Genomic DNA, 15,110 nt, shown 5'->3' on the forward strand with positions numbered 1-15,110 from the left:
CACGGCTCCCTCGCAGAGGGCAAAATCATGTGCAGGGCAGTAATCATAACAAATATGGCTGCTACAGGTAAAGATCTTTCGCCAGCTGATGCTGTACAAAAGCTGTTCAATGCAGTGGATGAAGGTGATCCCAGACAGGTTATATTTTGCATGAGGAAAATAACTGAGCAAGCTTTTTTTAACCTGGGACCAACATTGTTGCAAAAGGCAGCTCTTCTCGGTCACTATAGAATCCTAAAGTTGTTCCTGGATTTGAAGCTTGATCAAAGTAGTGCTCATGTGGACAGCAGGAATGCCCAGCTTCTGACATCACTCCATATCGTATGCACAGAAGGACACACTAAATGCGCAGAGTTTCTCCTTTCAAGAGGTGCAGATGTCAATGCAGTGGATTTTGATAACAGAACACCCCTATATTTTGCATCACACAATGGCCACATAGAATGCATCGAGGAACTCTTTAAAAACAATGCAAGTGTAGATTTGGCGCGTTATGGGGGATGGACCCCTCTGCACGAAGCAACTAGATTTGGATATATTGAGTGTATGAAAAAATTAATCGAGTATGTATGCAAGTCTATATCTCTAGTGCGGCATGTAAAAACCATAGTTACACATGTTTGTCTTTTGGTTAAGACTCATACGGGCAAAATTGCCCTTTTTAAGAAAAACAGCACGTGTTTCTTTATGTACAGCCTTTTGATTTTAGTTTAATGTTTCGCAGTTACTAATAGTTCTTTACAGCTTCTGTGTGGTACTTAAGGTATTGGGTACGAGCATTATTTGTCAGCGTTAATTTAATGTTTTATCTGAATACCGTAAATCCTTGAATTGCCCCTTCCTCGAAAAAGCCCCCCTGAATAAGCCACCACCCTAGAACTACAAACGTTCAATAAGCCCCCCCTCGAATAAGCCCCTACAGCTACCGTAAATTCTCGAATTGGACCCCTCCATTTGATGATTTTTGTCATCTGAGGTTACCTATGGCGTTTTATTGAATTGCTACAACAAATTCATACTTTTGGTAGTAATTAATTAAAAGCTCATAAAGAAATTCCTACTAAAATAAACGAGATCTTTTAATGATATCTTCTTAATGTCTACAATAATTTTATAAGCCCCTCCCTCGTATAGGCTCCTTTGAATATGCCCCCATCCAAAAATATCAAAACTAAATAAGCCCTCAGGGAGCTAATTCGAGGATTTACGGTATTTTAAGTTTGAAGTAAAGCAAATGAATCAGTGGCTATTAGCAACTAGAAACTTTTAAGTTGACCCCTCGCCCACAAAATAAAACTTTAGGTAAATAAAAGGGACACTATTTGCACTTTTCTTTTTCACCAAGCTTCTGAAAAAACTTATTACAAAGCTATGTATCAATGTTGACTGTAACATAGAGACTTATCTTAAGAAATAGATAATTAATTTGAATAAGTAAATAAATGAAATATTAACTCTTACACTTCTTGTGAGCTTAGCTAACCTTTGGCTATTTATTGGCTATTTAAAATCCTTAGCATTTTTTATTCATGAGAATGTTTTCTATTACTATACCACGTTAGGCCATATTTGACTACAAGTTGCAGAAGTGTTCCTGAAAAATCAATAAGAAAGAAAGAAGAGTTTAAAATCTTAAAACTGTTGTAAAATGCGATTCATAATGCCTTAGTTTATTAACGTTAGCCACGTGAGATGTAAGAGCATTATCCCTAAATCGCTTTTAAAGTGTCTCATTAATGTTGTTTAATGTATAATGCTAAACCTCAGAATAGAAAAGGCAGCATTTAGATATGACGTCTGATTTTTGCAGGCAAGGAGCTGATGTCTATGCAGTTTCCGATGATTCATCATGGACACCAGGTCATTTGGCCGCATCAAACGGAAAACTGGAATGCCTGCAGCTCCTTATTCAGTGTGGCATCGATATAGAAGCTAAAGGCGGTCCTTACCATGCTTCTACGTTGCTACACGAGGCAGCACACATGGGACACCTTGACTGTGTCATCCTTCTTCTAGAAAATGGTACGTTTATTTAGAAACTGGCGTCCATATCCACGTTCAATGCAGTCTAAAGAAGGAGACAAGTTCTCGGGTGGAAGGTGGGGGTAGGGTACCTTAACATGTTTGAAGGTACGGGAACGTGCCATTATTTAGGGGTACCTTTTTCCTGAAAAGTGCTAAATTGTCGGTATCAGTTTTTGAAATTTGTGCGGAACTATGAGTACCAATTGAAGAAACATGCAGAACTATGGGTACTATTTTGGAGAAATACTGCAAAATCATTAGGAGGGAGATTTAGCATCAACAAAATGAATGTCCAGTTAGAAATAAAATATGAAACATGTGTAACATTAAGATTTTGGGGCATAGGAAATGCAAAATTTGGTTGATGATTTTTTATGTGCTTTAAAAATTTTATTTGCTCTGCAAAATTATGGGCATATTTTTCATCACGTTTGCGGAATTATTGATGTAAAATTTTAGCCAAAATGGCACGTCTCCGTCCAAAATTAGGCATAGTTTACTCCCCGAGGACAAGTTAACATAATTCGATTTACAATAAAGTGAAACACTAGGAAGCTTTCAAATCTTCAATTCTGAGATGGCACCAAAAATCCCTGCTGATCCGACATATGAAGCTGAAAACCTGTGCAGTTCAATTGAATTACCATAAAAAGAGCCCTACTTTGCTTCGACTAAATGCAGATTTTCCTCAATGAGGAGATTAGATGCTCTGCCAAGGGACCTATTGTTTCCCCTATGAAGCACTCCTTGAGCTTTCTACAGATAAAAAACAGTTTTTCGAAGAAACATCTTTTAGATTGGCTCTCTGTAATATGGTTGAACACATTTCCTAAATGTTTGATGAAACCAACAGATTACTAAACACGATGAAAAGCAATATAAGGGTATTTATTCGAAAGCCTTAACAGTTGACGCGTCAAAGCAGCCTTGAAATAATAGAAAAATTCAAGTTTCTTCCATTGCCATCACAACTTGCTTTGCAACTCTTCCTAACATGCCTACCAGTTAAGCTGAGTTGCAAAATAATCAAGATGTTTAGAATTCGGTTTTAAGATAAAATATCACATGTCGCTATACTATCCGAGATGTTACTATTTAATTTTATGACAAACAGCTACTGCGTGATGATTACTTTCAGATTTATTTGGGTGCATATCATCTGATAAAAAATAGAGATACAAGAAATGATCCTGTTTGTCTGTAAAGAGCTGTTTGCCATTAAGGGTTAAGAAGTTTAATTTGTCATGGGGGCTGTTGTAAATTTTGCATACTCTGAAAATGAAATGATTGGTTATCTACAATCTTGGACAGAGCTGTTGAGACAAACTCCTCTATCCTCTACCCACATTCAAAATTGGGGAGTATGTTCTTAGTTGCGTAGAGATATCAACATTATCTGTCCTAAATTGTACTTACTATATTCGCTTCTTACCCCTAGCAGTTGGAGTAAATTAATGTAACAGCTCAAAGGTAACAAATTGGGTTTGTTTACTAAGTGTAAGAGATTGCTGGTTGAATAGGTTATCGTTGCTTTTCGCAGGCGCTGATGCCCTGGCATTGAACGGACGAGGAGAACTGGCATTACATTTGGCGACTCGACAAGGCCACCAAAAGACCCTTAAAGTACTGCTGCAGCATTACCAAAAAATAGACTGCAGTTTTGTTGTTAATGCCTTTCCAAAAGAGCCACCAAGTAGCGAGAATTCCAATGTCCGCATATCCCGTAATACTGCTTTGCATTCGGCAAGTTTCCATGGACACGAGCGATGCGTTGAGATTCTCCTGCGGTATGGAGCTCTGCATCTTATGAACGGTGCTGAACTGTTTCCCATTCATATTGCTGCTAAACAGAAGCATGTTGGTTGTATAAGAATAATGCTAGCTCACGGAGACGGGTCACTGCTTGCTCAGCTAAGTGGCAATGAGTACAACGCCCTACAGTACCTCAGTATGACGACTCATGCCTTTGACAAAAAGGCAATGGCCTGCGCTTGCGTCATGGTCAATGCCGGTATCGATTTTGACGCCGTTCCGGAATTTGATGAGCGATTATGTTCTCTTTATTTAGCTGCGCGAAACGGGGCCTTGGAACTGGCGAGTTACTTGCTTGTAAGCGGAGTCAAGACATCCGTAGAGCTTAACTTGAATGACCGACTTTTAACAAACCCACGTGTTGCAGAATCTGTAAGAGCAATTAAAACTTTCCAGGACCAGCCTTTGCCCCTATTTATTGCCACCCGTGTTGCTATACGGAGACAACTTCAATATGGCGGGCTTGCTAAAATATTCACGCTTCCTTTGCCCCCTATCTTACAACATTATATTTTTCATGGGCATCCAGATACTGATGGCCTGTGTGATCCGTGAACTTTTAAACAAGTGATGTTCATCCAAGGTATAGTTTTGTACATAAATAACATCCTTTCACCACCTGTAAAGGCAATTCAAAAAGGATTGATTTACCGTTTTTGTATCCCATTTAATGTTTATTTTCAAAAAGGACTGGATACCAAACTAATATCACCCTGGTCTATGGTCTACGGCATTAGCAGCTGCAACTATGTCATCGTTCGATTGCTTATGGATAAGGATTTATAATAAAAGCAGAAATATTTCTTGCTATACCCACCTAGCCCGGTTTACGCTGCCTTGGTGTCAGAGGCACATGATCTCGAGTGCATTAAGGAACCGCCCCCCCCCCCCCCCCCTTCATGAAAATCGTCCCTGAATCACTCTCCTCAGACTTGAATCTTCTTCAAAGTCGAGTCCAGAGAAAGTGGCAGTGTTAATGGCCAAGGACTTATTGAAAGATATCAGAAAGAGAAAGCCCAATTTACAACATCAAGACCACGTATTGATTTCATAGATGTTGTGGAATGCTTTATAAACCATGGTTCATTACTCTGAGGTGGTAATTTGTCTGGCCTCTCCATCGAGAAATGTCTGGTGCCCTCTCCCAAACTAAAATCACATGTATAAGAACTTCAAGGGCATAAATTGTTCGCGTGTGCGAATCTGCACAAAATCCAATCTAATATTCTCCGTGCAATTTTCAAGCTATTAATGGAATATACCATAGATCTCTAGAATTTTTAAACTTGAGGTATACTGCGTTATGAATAAATTGTAGATCAAATCATATAGTTTGGTTTGGCTTAGGGCTGAGCCCCCTTTAAAGCTGCAAAAAAACACAGTAAAATCGTTGTCCGTAACTTGCCGTGTTAGCCATTTATTTATCAATAGACTGCTTTTTGTCCAAAATTGTCATTTAGAATCTCCATAAAATGTCCATAAATATTCTGATCACTTCAGAAAATTAAATTTAAAGTGACGTTGAAAAGTTTTCCTTATTTGTTTTTCGCAAAATTTTGCTTTGAAGCCCCCGTGGTTGTTCTGATAGAACAACGTCTTTGCTTGCTTACCTAATATACTGTAAGCCGATTTAGGCAAAAATTTGAATTCATGCTCTTGCAGACCCCTTGTGTGTTGAACAGCCCTTATATTTTTCGGTGTAGTCGTGAAGTAGATTGTTTATATTAGCAGAGAACGAATAAATTAAGAATTGCTTGTGACAAATTTTGCTAAGTAATGAGATTAGTAAAGAAAACCTAAACGAGAGCCCCCATCGGCATACTCTCTCTCGTGTCTCAATGTCTAATAAGCTACACCCTTGTTTATCAGAACAATTTTATCAGAACACGAGCCTCAAAGTTGATCAAAAGTTAAGAGGAAATTATGAACAAGCTCAAGCTGAGCTACTGAAAAATGGGAAAGTCCCTTTGACAAGTTTGAAATGCAACGTGAAATCTATTTCAAGTTCCATTTGTCGGGGAAGGTAGGGCAAGGAGAAGAAATAAAAAGGTTCTGGATACCTTGGCCCCTTCGGACTGAGGTCAATATGAATGACAGGTTATCTGTCCATTAGCATGAATATGTGTCGCCCGGAACCCGCACAGCATTGAGAAAAATTGAGGGGTCTTAAAAAAGTGAAGGGGGGCTATAATCGCAGAAAAAGAGGCTCCACTGGTAGTTTACTACTTATTATTTGGCGTTTTTTGCAAAATGGGAAGCTAAAGCCCCCCAGTCCCCTTGCTCCGCGGTGCCTGACTTTCGCGGACCATCCAGCAGCTTTTTTATTTAATTTTATTTCTATTTTCCCTTTAGAGGTAAAATAGCTGCCAGAACAATTTTGATAGATTTTCCAGCGCCGTCCGTGTCTGCTTTTAGAAGCACGGATGGAAAAGGAAATTTTCATATGATTCCGCATGTCGTTAACAGCAGGATACTTCCGGCTTCAATAGGAAGTTTTCTTTATCTGAATCGTCAAAGAAGAAGACACTTGATCATTTCTGTATCGTGACAGCAATGGAGCTCAAAATTTGTTTTCTGCTACTGTATTTTGTCCTTGTTTCGGGAGACTTGGAAAACGTAAAAGAAGAACCTGGAACAGCTGCGAATGTGACAAGTGTGGACATTGACACGAAGCCCGCTATACCCGTGACTGTAGAGCCAAAAAGAAGCCATGAATCATCATCAGACAATAGCAAGCAAAAAAGAATAAAGGAAAAATTTGGAAAAAAGAAATCGAAGAAAAGAAGCAAGGCACGTAAAGCTGCAATGGGGGATACAGTGCTGAAAGGCATTAATAAGTTTGCCTTCGACTTTCACAAAACCTTACCAACGAATGGAAGCCAATTCTACTCTCCATACAGCATTGCTTCGACATTAGCTCTTGTCTACGCAGGGGCTGGAGGGAAAACAAAGAAAGAAATCGCAGCGGCATTAGGATGGGAAACTTCACCTCAACTCGTTGTTCATAAGAGTCTTGGAAAGTTTTTGGCACGTCTATCCAGCGGTAAGCGTAGTATGAAGGTGGCTAGTAGGATTTGGGTTTACACTTTCGAACTCATACGAAGGAAGTACAAAAAAACTATAACTAATTACTATGGCGGTAAACTTGGCAGGCTTGACTTTTTTAATGATCCCGAGGGGTCAAGGGGTGCAATCAATAAATGGGTTGAAGAGAAGACGGCTGGTAAGATAGCAGATTTGATTCCAAATGGTGGAATCACAAAGGAAACGCGGTTTGTGCTGACGAATGCAGTCCACTTTAAAGCATTGTGGGAGCACCAGTTTGACCCAAAGCAAACATCAAAGCAAGACTTTACAACCGCTGCCAATAAGAAAATCAAGCTGGATATGATGCGTGGCACATTTGATGTAACCCTGAAGTCAAGTGACACCTTTCTTGGGGTAGAGTTACCTTACAAAGGAAACGAGTTTTCAATGCTGCTACTGTTGCCAAAAAGCACCAGCCTTGATGTTGCTGAGAGGGATCTGGACTCTACAGCGCTCGAGAAGATGAAGTCCTACAAAACACCAGTGGAAGTCATAATTCCTAAATTTAAACTAACATCCAGTTATGAGATCCTAAAGAATCTCAAGTTATTGAACATTAAATCTATGTTTGGAAACAAAGCCGATTTCTCTGGTATGTTAGCGGAGAAGTTATCGCCCCTGTTTGTGACTGATGCCATACACAAGGCCTTTGTTCAAGTGACTGAGAAGGGGACAGAAGCAGCCGCTGCAACCGCCGTGTTCGTTGGCCGGTCGTTGACGCCAGTTTTTCGTGCTGACCAGCCTTTTTTGTTCTTTATAAAGGATACAAAAACAAATGTCATTCTCTTCGCAGGAAGATTTTCGCCTTAATACAGCAAAGGATTCTGTACTGACCTTTGTCAGTTGCATAGAACTAAGCATAGCTTTAATGACATTGTAAGTAAATTCCAACGTGTTTAATCAATAGTTTGCTTGTGTTCTTAGTGTGCAAATCGTTAGTTACAATTATTGAGAAATCAATGTTTATGATTATTCAACATGACGTTATTTTGCTTTTGCTAAGAGTTCCAAAGTGTGACGTCATAGAAAAATATTTCTAGAATTTTTTTGACTACCAAACTTGACAAATATCATACTCCTAAAAGTGCATAAGTTACTTAAATCTATTCTGCAAATTGGCTTGAAATATGGCTATTGAAATCATTTCTTTGACCCATTTCATAGATTTTTTAACCAAAGCTAGAAATTGTCTGTCAAACAGAAGTTGTTGAAGTTTAGTTTATCAAAATTTTTGGCATTTGTTTCTGAATTGATTCTACCCTTTGTATATTTAGATATTTTCCCGATATTAATAGTGTCAAAAGGAGAAGAGGATTTTCTGCGTAATTTTATGCAATATGAGCTTCAGCAAATTACGATAACGAAGAATATGTTATATCTATCATTAGGACACAAGAGGATTTTAAATCTGATGTTAAACAGGGCCTTTTAGAATAGATCGTTGAAGGTGCTCGGAAATCATCTTTATCGGGAATCGTTAAAGAAAAGAAAACACCCTAAATTTGATGACGGGCCCCGGGGCACTGCATTGGCGCTACTGATTTTCCTGTAAATCCATGACGTTCCAAGTAGCAATACGACTTATATAGACAGATCAAAACAGCTCCCATGCTGTAGCTTTAAACCCCAATCAAAGTATTTCGATCACAATAACACTTTCGTTTCCTGTAAGAAAGGGTTCTTGTGCAAATTAATGACATTTCAAATGACGAAGCAGCTTTACTCGATTGAAGGAAGACTCGACAAAATCGGTTAAATACGTAGTGCCCTTTTCAATTAGGACTGCGATAATAATATAAAAATGCACAGTTTTGCGTGCGATGAGGAGCAAGCATATTTTTGCATTGCTATAATTTCAGTGGGTGTTAGATAAGATAAGGACCAGCCTTCTTCTAAGGATGGACATGATTTGAGAAAGATGCAGTTCTTTACATGGCAAAACAATAGTGCTTTCTAAAGATTCTTTTGTAATGACTGTTAAAATCTCCCTTGGCCCCCCCCCCCACTTTTCAACCTGCGTCGGAGCCCAAAGGTGCATTATCCAGGGAAAGGTTGAGGAAACAGGAAAAAAAGGAAGGCCACTGACATCATGGACAAGCAGTGATGGCTAAAGCCTGGGATAAGTAAGGGGGACAAAAGGTGTGTCAGGGACACAAACGACGCTCCATAAAAACAGACGTTAGTGCTCCAAGACTTATCTTAGTGTACTAAAGGGTCCTAGATGCAATGCAAGCAATAAAAATAGCCTTGAATTTTAGCTTTAGAACATAAAATATAATCACTAAACTTGACAAGGTAAAGTTGCTGACGGGGAAAAACTTGTGCTAAATTGATAGAGAAATAGGAATGGACTTCACCTTATTCTGGTGACAGTAGAAATGTGTTCCTGAGGATGAATGTCCCCAACCATTTTTAATTAAACTTATTAAAATCTTTAAATTTAACTCTTTTGCAATACGACTTACACAGTAAATCAAATTTTGTGTCACAACAAAATCAACAGACTACTTGTTTTTTCTTATTTAGATTTGGACCACCTGCAAGAATTCAATTGCATCAAACGTATCGAGCATTTGATTTAATAATGGTGACGCAAAAGTATGAATAAACAACTCACGTTTTTGCTACGAAGCGTAATCCAGTAAACAAAATCTAATTCTTTACTTCAACAAAACTGCTTACAATAATCATCAAATATTAACGAGTTTGCAAGATCGAAATATAAAAATTTATGCGAATGCATTACTTTATTCAGACGGACTATTGATAAAGTGCTGCTTAGAAAACCTCACTGCAAATGTGCACCGAGACGTATCAATTAGGGCGTGATATTTTTCAGTTAGCATTCGAGGGACCAATTAGCTTATAGAAAATAGCAAGCTAAAACCAACTTAAAAGGACGCATCGGAATAGAAGAATCGTTGACAAATTGAAAAATTGCTAATCAAGAAGAAGAAGTGACAAATAAACAGTCAGATATACATTGACATTTCAGTTTGAAGTAAGTGTAAAATAAAAGCTTTCTTTAAAGTATTTTTGACATTTAATTCTGAATTTATTACACCCTCTTTGCTTCGTTATATAGACTCTATAGTTTTATGTCATATTCTCTAGCTTAAATTCTCTCAACGGTTTCAAGTTACAATATTGACAAAAAACATGAATCTACGAGTTTTGCCTGCAGCAAATGATCTTGGTATTATTTTGGTGTCTTTCTTATTGCATGTAATATCAGAAATGGATTTACGGAGGATGTGAAATACCCTTAGTTAGGCCAACAAGGCTTATCAATTAGAGGAGCCAATCACTGGACAAAAATAGCTTCCCTGCTTTCAAGAAATCTGTTACGTGAGCAGCGATAAAATTTTAATTACAAAACTCTTTCTGCTTTTTTCTTGTGTTACTTTTGGTAAAAGTATCATGGCAATTAGGGTTTCTATTCCATTTGTTTTAGATTATAAAGCAAAATGCAAAGCAGTATTTATATTGATGTTTTCTACATTGCATAAGAAGTGGAAATTAGATGGACAGAAAGGAAATGAAAATATCATTTATCTAAGGGTTGACTTTTGGCACTGACTAACGAGCTGTTTAATTATCTTCTTCAGCTTTGATCAAAATTTTAAAAGAAGCAAATCTGAATGGAGCGCCCGCTGATCAACTGCATGACAATATTTCTGGTATTTCAAATATTGTCAAGACATGGCAACTGCATGATAGAAGAAAGTATGTTTAATTTTCTCTTCGCATTTGATCATGATGTCATGATGCTGCGTAAAATAATCGAATGTGACTTTATACGACAACCGTACTTCTAAGAAACATGGAAACCTGAAATGGTCTGTTTTAGAAAATACCGAACGATGCTGGCATTCTTAAGTGTTTTTTAAAGAAGCTTCTTTCAATTCTTTATGTTGGTTTTTCAGCCCTTGTTTCAGGCAATCAAAAGTTCTGTTTGGAAATTGTCCTTGTAAGCCTAAGCTCTGCCTTGATATTCTATCTTTTTAGTAGTTTTTGTGGTCCCAAACTACAGAAGTTCTTTCTCTTTAAACTCGTAATTTCTATAATTGTCTAATTGCAATGTGATATTAAAAACAGCTGATCATGTCTATTATATCATATTTTTTAGTAGGATAGATATTTTTGCAAACAGATATTCTATACAGGTATTCTATTCCCTCAACTTCACATCTTTGGCTTTTAGGGCTTATTCAAATTCAACTTTACTACTTTAATCTATCGCTTTGAACCTGAAGAACAGGGCTGTCGCTAGCGGAGGGGTGCGAGGGGTGCGGCACCCCCCCCCTCCCCCCTAGAAAATTCTTTTCGGCAAATTTTCTAAAAGTAGAGTTTTGTCGGGTTTTGCTTTCACAGTTCCCAAAGCAATAGCTTTAGCGAACAGTTGGGATAAGATGAAGATGTGAACTTAAAAGTATTGCCCAAAAGCCCTCAGCAATTAAAAAACTTCAAATGACTCCCTTTTGGCAGCCTGAGTCTAGAATCTAATGTCCTATACTTAGGGCGACCTAATTTCTACCTAAAGTTTGGGGTTTAGACAAGGGTCAAAGTTTATTAATCGAATCGTCAGTCAATCGAAAATTGAAGCGATGATTGACTATCGAGAACATCCTCTTTGATAAACAATATCAATTGCGTCAAAATGCCACACCCCTACATTGAAATATCTTAGGTCACGCCCTATTTTGTCGGCAAATTGGTGACTGGCACCCCCCTAAGTGAAAGTGCCTAGCGACAGCCCTGCTGAAGAATCATAAAAATGTATTCAGTTTCAGTGGCAGGGTGGCTATGTTTTCCCTGGGGTTGCCAAGTCGATTTTGGCGCCCCACCCATCTATTGTGGCTATTTAAAAGCACGTGTTTCTAGAAGAGAAATCAATCTTTGCAACAAAAATTTCATGAATAGGTTTTTACTAAAAATATAAAAAAAGGAGCGAGTGTGAATAAAAGAAATAATCTAATTCTAATTATTTGATCTTCTTGATCGAGGAATATATATTTCGTGAATGGCTTCTTTGTAAGCAAAGGGTATAGCAGCGAAATGGTTTTCAGAGAATTACATGAAACTTGAATAAGATTAATTCCACCTACTTATAAAGTAGCTTCTTCACAGCGGGGCAAAGCAAATGTAAGGCTTAATCATTGTTATTCGAAAAACAGAGAATATCTCCTTGCCCTCGCAAAATAAGCAATTTACTTCAATTTGTTATCCTTTGGCCTTTTTTTCTTAGCCATTTGCCCCCTTGCCCTGCAGCTCTTCCGGCGTCTTTGAAGTAGACCTCAAAATCACAGTTCAGATCTTTAATGACACTGCCATTGGGGAACAATATCGATCTAGTTATTCTATGCTGTGCTTGAAATTAATGTACTATTTTGTTTGTAATACTTGAAATTATTGTTTGTAATATTTTTCTGAATAGATTCTACTCTCTTCAACAGCATTGGATCGCAGCTCAAAAACAAAGAAGAATGTTATAACTGACGATGAAGGCAGTATGGAGGCAATGTTCAAGTTTCTTGGATATTTCAGCGTTCATGAAACCAATTCTTCTACGGAAAATCACTGCGGAAAAATCTTGAAGAAGACAGGAATCGTGAACGTCGAGACAATGCGATATGCTTTAAATGAAATCAACAAAAAAAATTTGTTATTTGGCATGAAAGCACGCTACAGAATCGTTGATACCTGTCGGAACGTTGCAACTCTTGTGCGTTCGTTTCCTGGCACATTAAGGACATATTACATGGGGGTTGTGGGGCCAACGACCTCAGAGGAAGGAAGCCTCGTAGCAGTAGTACATGGGGCAAGAGAGGCTGCAGTTGTTAGCCACTCAGCTAGCAGCGCAATGTTCGACGACAGAAAGGATTATAAAAGCTTCTTTAGAACGATCCCTTCAGATGTTTTGCAAGTTAAAGCATTGGTCGACACCATACTATTTTTCAACTGGAGTTACGTATCGATAGTCTATTCACATGGATTCTATGGCAAGTGGGGAAGCCACGAGTTCTTGAACATGGCGTCGGAAAATAATATATGCATCGGAAGGGACCATCCTTTACCGGCAAGACCAATGGTGTCTGACTACCAGAAAGCTATCAATGTCTTAGACAGTGCAGAGGGTGCTAATGTTGTTGTTTTGATAACAGGCCTGCACGATACAAATGCACTTCTTGAACAGGCAAGGATTCTCAATAAAAAACGTTTCACGTGGCTCTCAAGTACTAGCTGGCGTCTTAGTACGATAAACGCGGGACAGTCTGCGAGAGGAGCTCTGGTGTTAAGGTATGCCAGCTCAGCAGATAAAGAATTTGAACAATACTTCATGGGTCTTTCATTGGAAAGCAACAAATATGAATGGTTTAGGGAATTTTGGAAAGAAAACTTCAAATGCATTGGCAAGAACTGCTCCTGTTCTTCTAACCAGACCTTGCGAGACTGTAATTTCTCGCTAGGAGACATTTCTGTGGAGCCAGCTTTAAGCACCATTCATACAATTGCTTGTAGTTTGAGAAAAAGCATACTGAAACGGTGCCCTAGCTTGAACCTTACTTGCATAAACAAAATCAGAAAATACACCTATCATTTTGAAAAGGATGTTTCTCAATTCATCCGTGATGGAAATAGTTCTTGTCCGGAATTTCGCCACTCAGTGAACGTCAATAAAATGGGATACTATACTCGCGATTTTGAGGTGATGAATTTCGATGGCTTTAAGTACAAAAAAGTTGCAAGATGGTCTTTTAACGAGTCTTCCAGAGTAGGGTTTCTTCAGTTACTAAAGGAAAAAGAAATCGTTTGGGCCAATAATTCTTTGCCGCAATCATTTTGCACTGTTCCTTGTAAAAATGGCCAAAAGATCATATGGGCTGACAATCTCTGTTGTTATAGTTGCAAAGACTGTGGCTCGGGAGAGATAGTGGTTGACAACGAATGCTCTCTATGTTTGTGGCACCAGAAACCGGATAGGAAAAACAACTCATGTGTCAGTATCCCTACTGCCACTTTGAAGCAAAAAGAGGCGGTACGCTCTGTAACCATTGTCGCTTCGGTCGTTGGAATCATTGCGAATTCCATTTTCCTTTGCCTTTTCATAAGAAACTGGAAAAACCGCATCATCAAGGCATCGAGCAGAGAGCTTTCATTGACCATTTTCATTGCGCTTTACATATGTTTTTTGTGTCCTGTCGTGTTCTTGCTGTATCCATCCGAACCAGTTTGTCGCTTGCAAAGATTTATAGTTGGTGTCAGTCTAACTTCATGCTACACTCCTGTCATGCTGAAGACCAATCGAATCTTCCGTATTTTCAACGCCGCAGAAGTTTTGACATCAAAACCAACTTTTGTCAGTACCAAATCCCAAATCCTGATCTGCAGTGCACTTATCTTTTTACAGTTTCTGTTAGGCATAATTTGGGTTCTCGGCGATCCGCCTGAAGTTTTTCAACTCAAAATTGAGGGTGGTAGTCGAATTGCCATAGTCTGCAAAACAGCATCATTCAACTTCATTTTGAATCTCCTTCCATGCTTGATTGTCATGAGTGTTTGCACCTTCTATGCGTACAAGACGAGAAGATTTCCCTCCAATTACAATGAAGCGTTCAACATCTGTATAACAATGTACTTCAACTGCTTTGTCTGGGGGATCTTCATAATCGTTATTCTATTTCTTGAGACAAGAGACGATGATATATTCTTATACTTTTTTGCTATCGCCAACTTCACCACAATAATCGGCATTATAACATTTATGGGTATATTTGGTCCCAAGATTTGGAAACTTTATTGCGCGAAAGATGTTGTGCCGGTAACTGAGCATTTCTCACAATTTCAAAGCAGCATCGTCGATAGTCCCCATCTTCGTACACTGAATATCAGTTCTCTTAGCACAATTGAAGAGGACCGCGAAGACTTTAATCCCAGAAAAAGGAGAAAAGACGTGGCGACAAACACTTAAATTGCTGTGTTTTGAGTTCAATATCTACAGGCACGTGGGTTCTCTACCTTGCGAAAGAATTTCATATCTAAGTCGATTCAGAAAGAAACTGACAAAAATAGGAACTCTGAAAAGAGAGAAATAGTTGTAAGCAATGTTGCGTATTGAGAAGTGAGACTTTATGGGCTGAAGTGTGAATATTGAAATACTTTTATTCTGTTTCACTATTTAGGAA

General features: G+C 38.5%; 3 protein-coding genes across 3 annotated transcripts; all 3 read left to right on the top strand.

The window, feature by feature from the left end:
• The first annotated feature begins 27 nt into the window (after window positions 1–27).
• Window positions 28–5,930, top strand: LOC135684865 (uncharacterized). The gene is made up of 3 exons (XM_065200552.2): window positions 28–563; window positions 1,811–2,022; window positions 3,566–5,930. Exons 1-3 carry the CDS (start codon window positions 28–30, stop codon window positions 4,390–4,392), a joined length of 1,575 nt encoding a protein of 524 aa, XP_065056624.2. The 3' UTR covers window positions 4,393–5,930.
• A 397-nt stretch (window positions 5,931–6,327) lies between these two features.
• On the top strand, window positions 6,328–7,901 carry LOC135684864 (serpin B6). The gene has a single exon (XM_065200550.2). It carries the CDS (start codon window positions 6,391–6,393, stop codon window positions 7,732–7,734), a length of 1,344 nt encoding a protein of 447 aa, XP_065056622.2. The 5' UTR covers window positions 6,328–6,390; the 3' UTR covers window positions 7,735–7,901.
• A 392-nt stretch (window positions 7,902–8,293) lies between these two features.
• LOC135684861 (metabotropic glutamate receptor 3) lies at window positions 8,294–15,073 on the top strand. The gene is made up of 3 exons (XM_065200544.2): window positions 8,294–9,925; window positions 10,533–10,650; window positions 12,381–15,073. The coding sequence occupies exons 2-3, from the start codon at window positions 10,566–10,568 to the stop codon at window positions 14,894–14,896; spliced, it is 2,601 nt and encodes an 866-aa protein (XP_065056616.2). The 5' UTR covers window positions 8,294–9,925; window positions 10,533–10,565; the 3' UTR covers window positions 14,897–15,073.
• Window positions 15,074–15,110: the final 37 nt, after the last annotated feature.

Source organism: Rhopilema esculentum, chromosome 21, assembly GCF_057945365.1.
Source record: "Rhopilema esculentum isolate cy_ngs chromosome 21, ASM5794536v1, whole genome shotgun sequence".
Lineage (NCBI taxonomy): Eukaryota > Metazoa > Cnidaria > Scyphozoa > Rhizostomeae > Rhizostomatidae > Rhopilema > Rhopilema esculentum.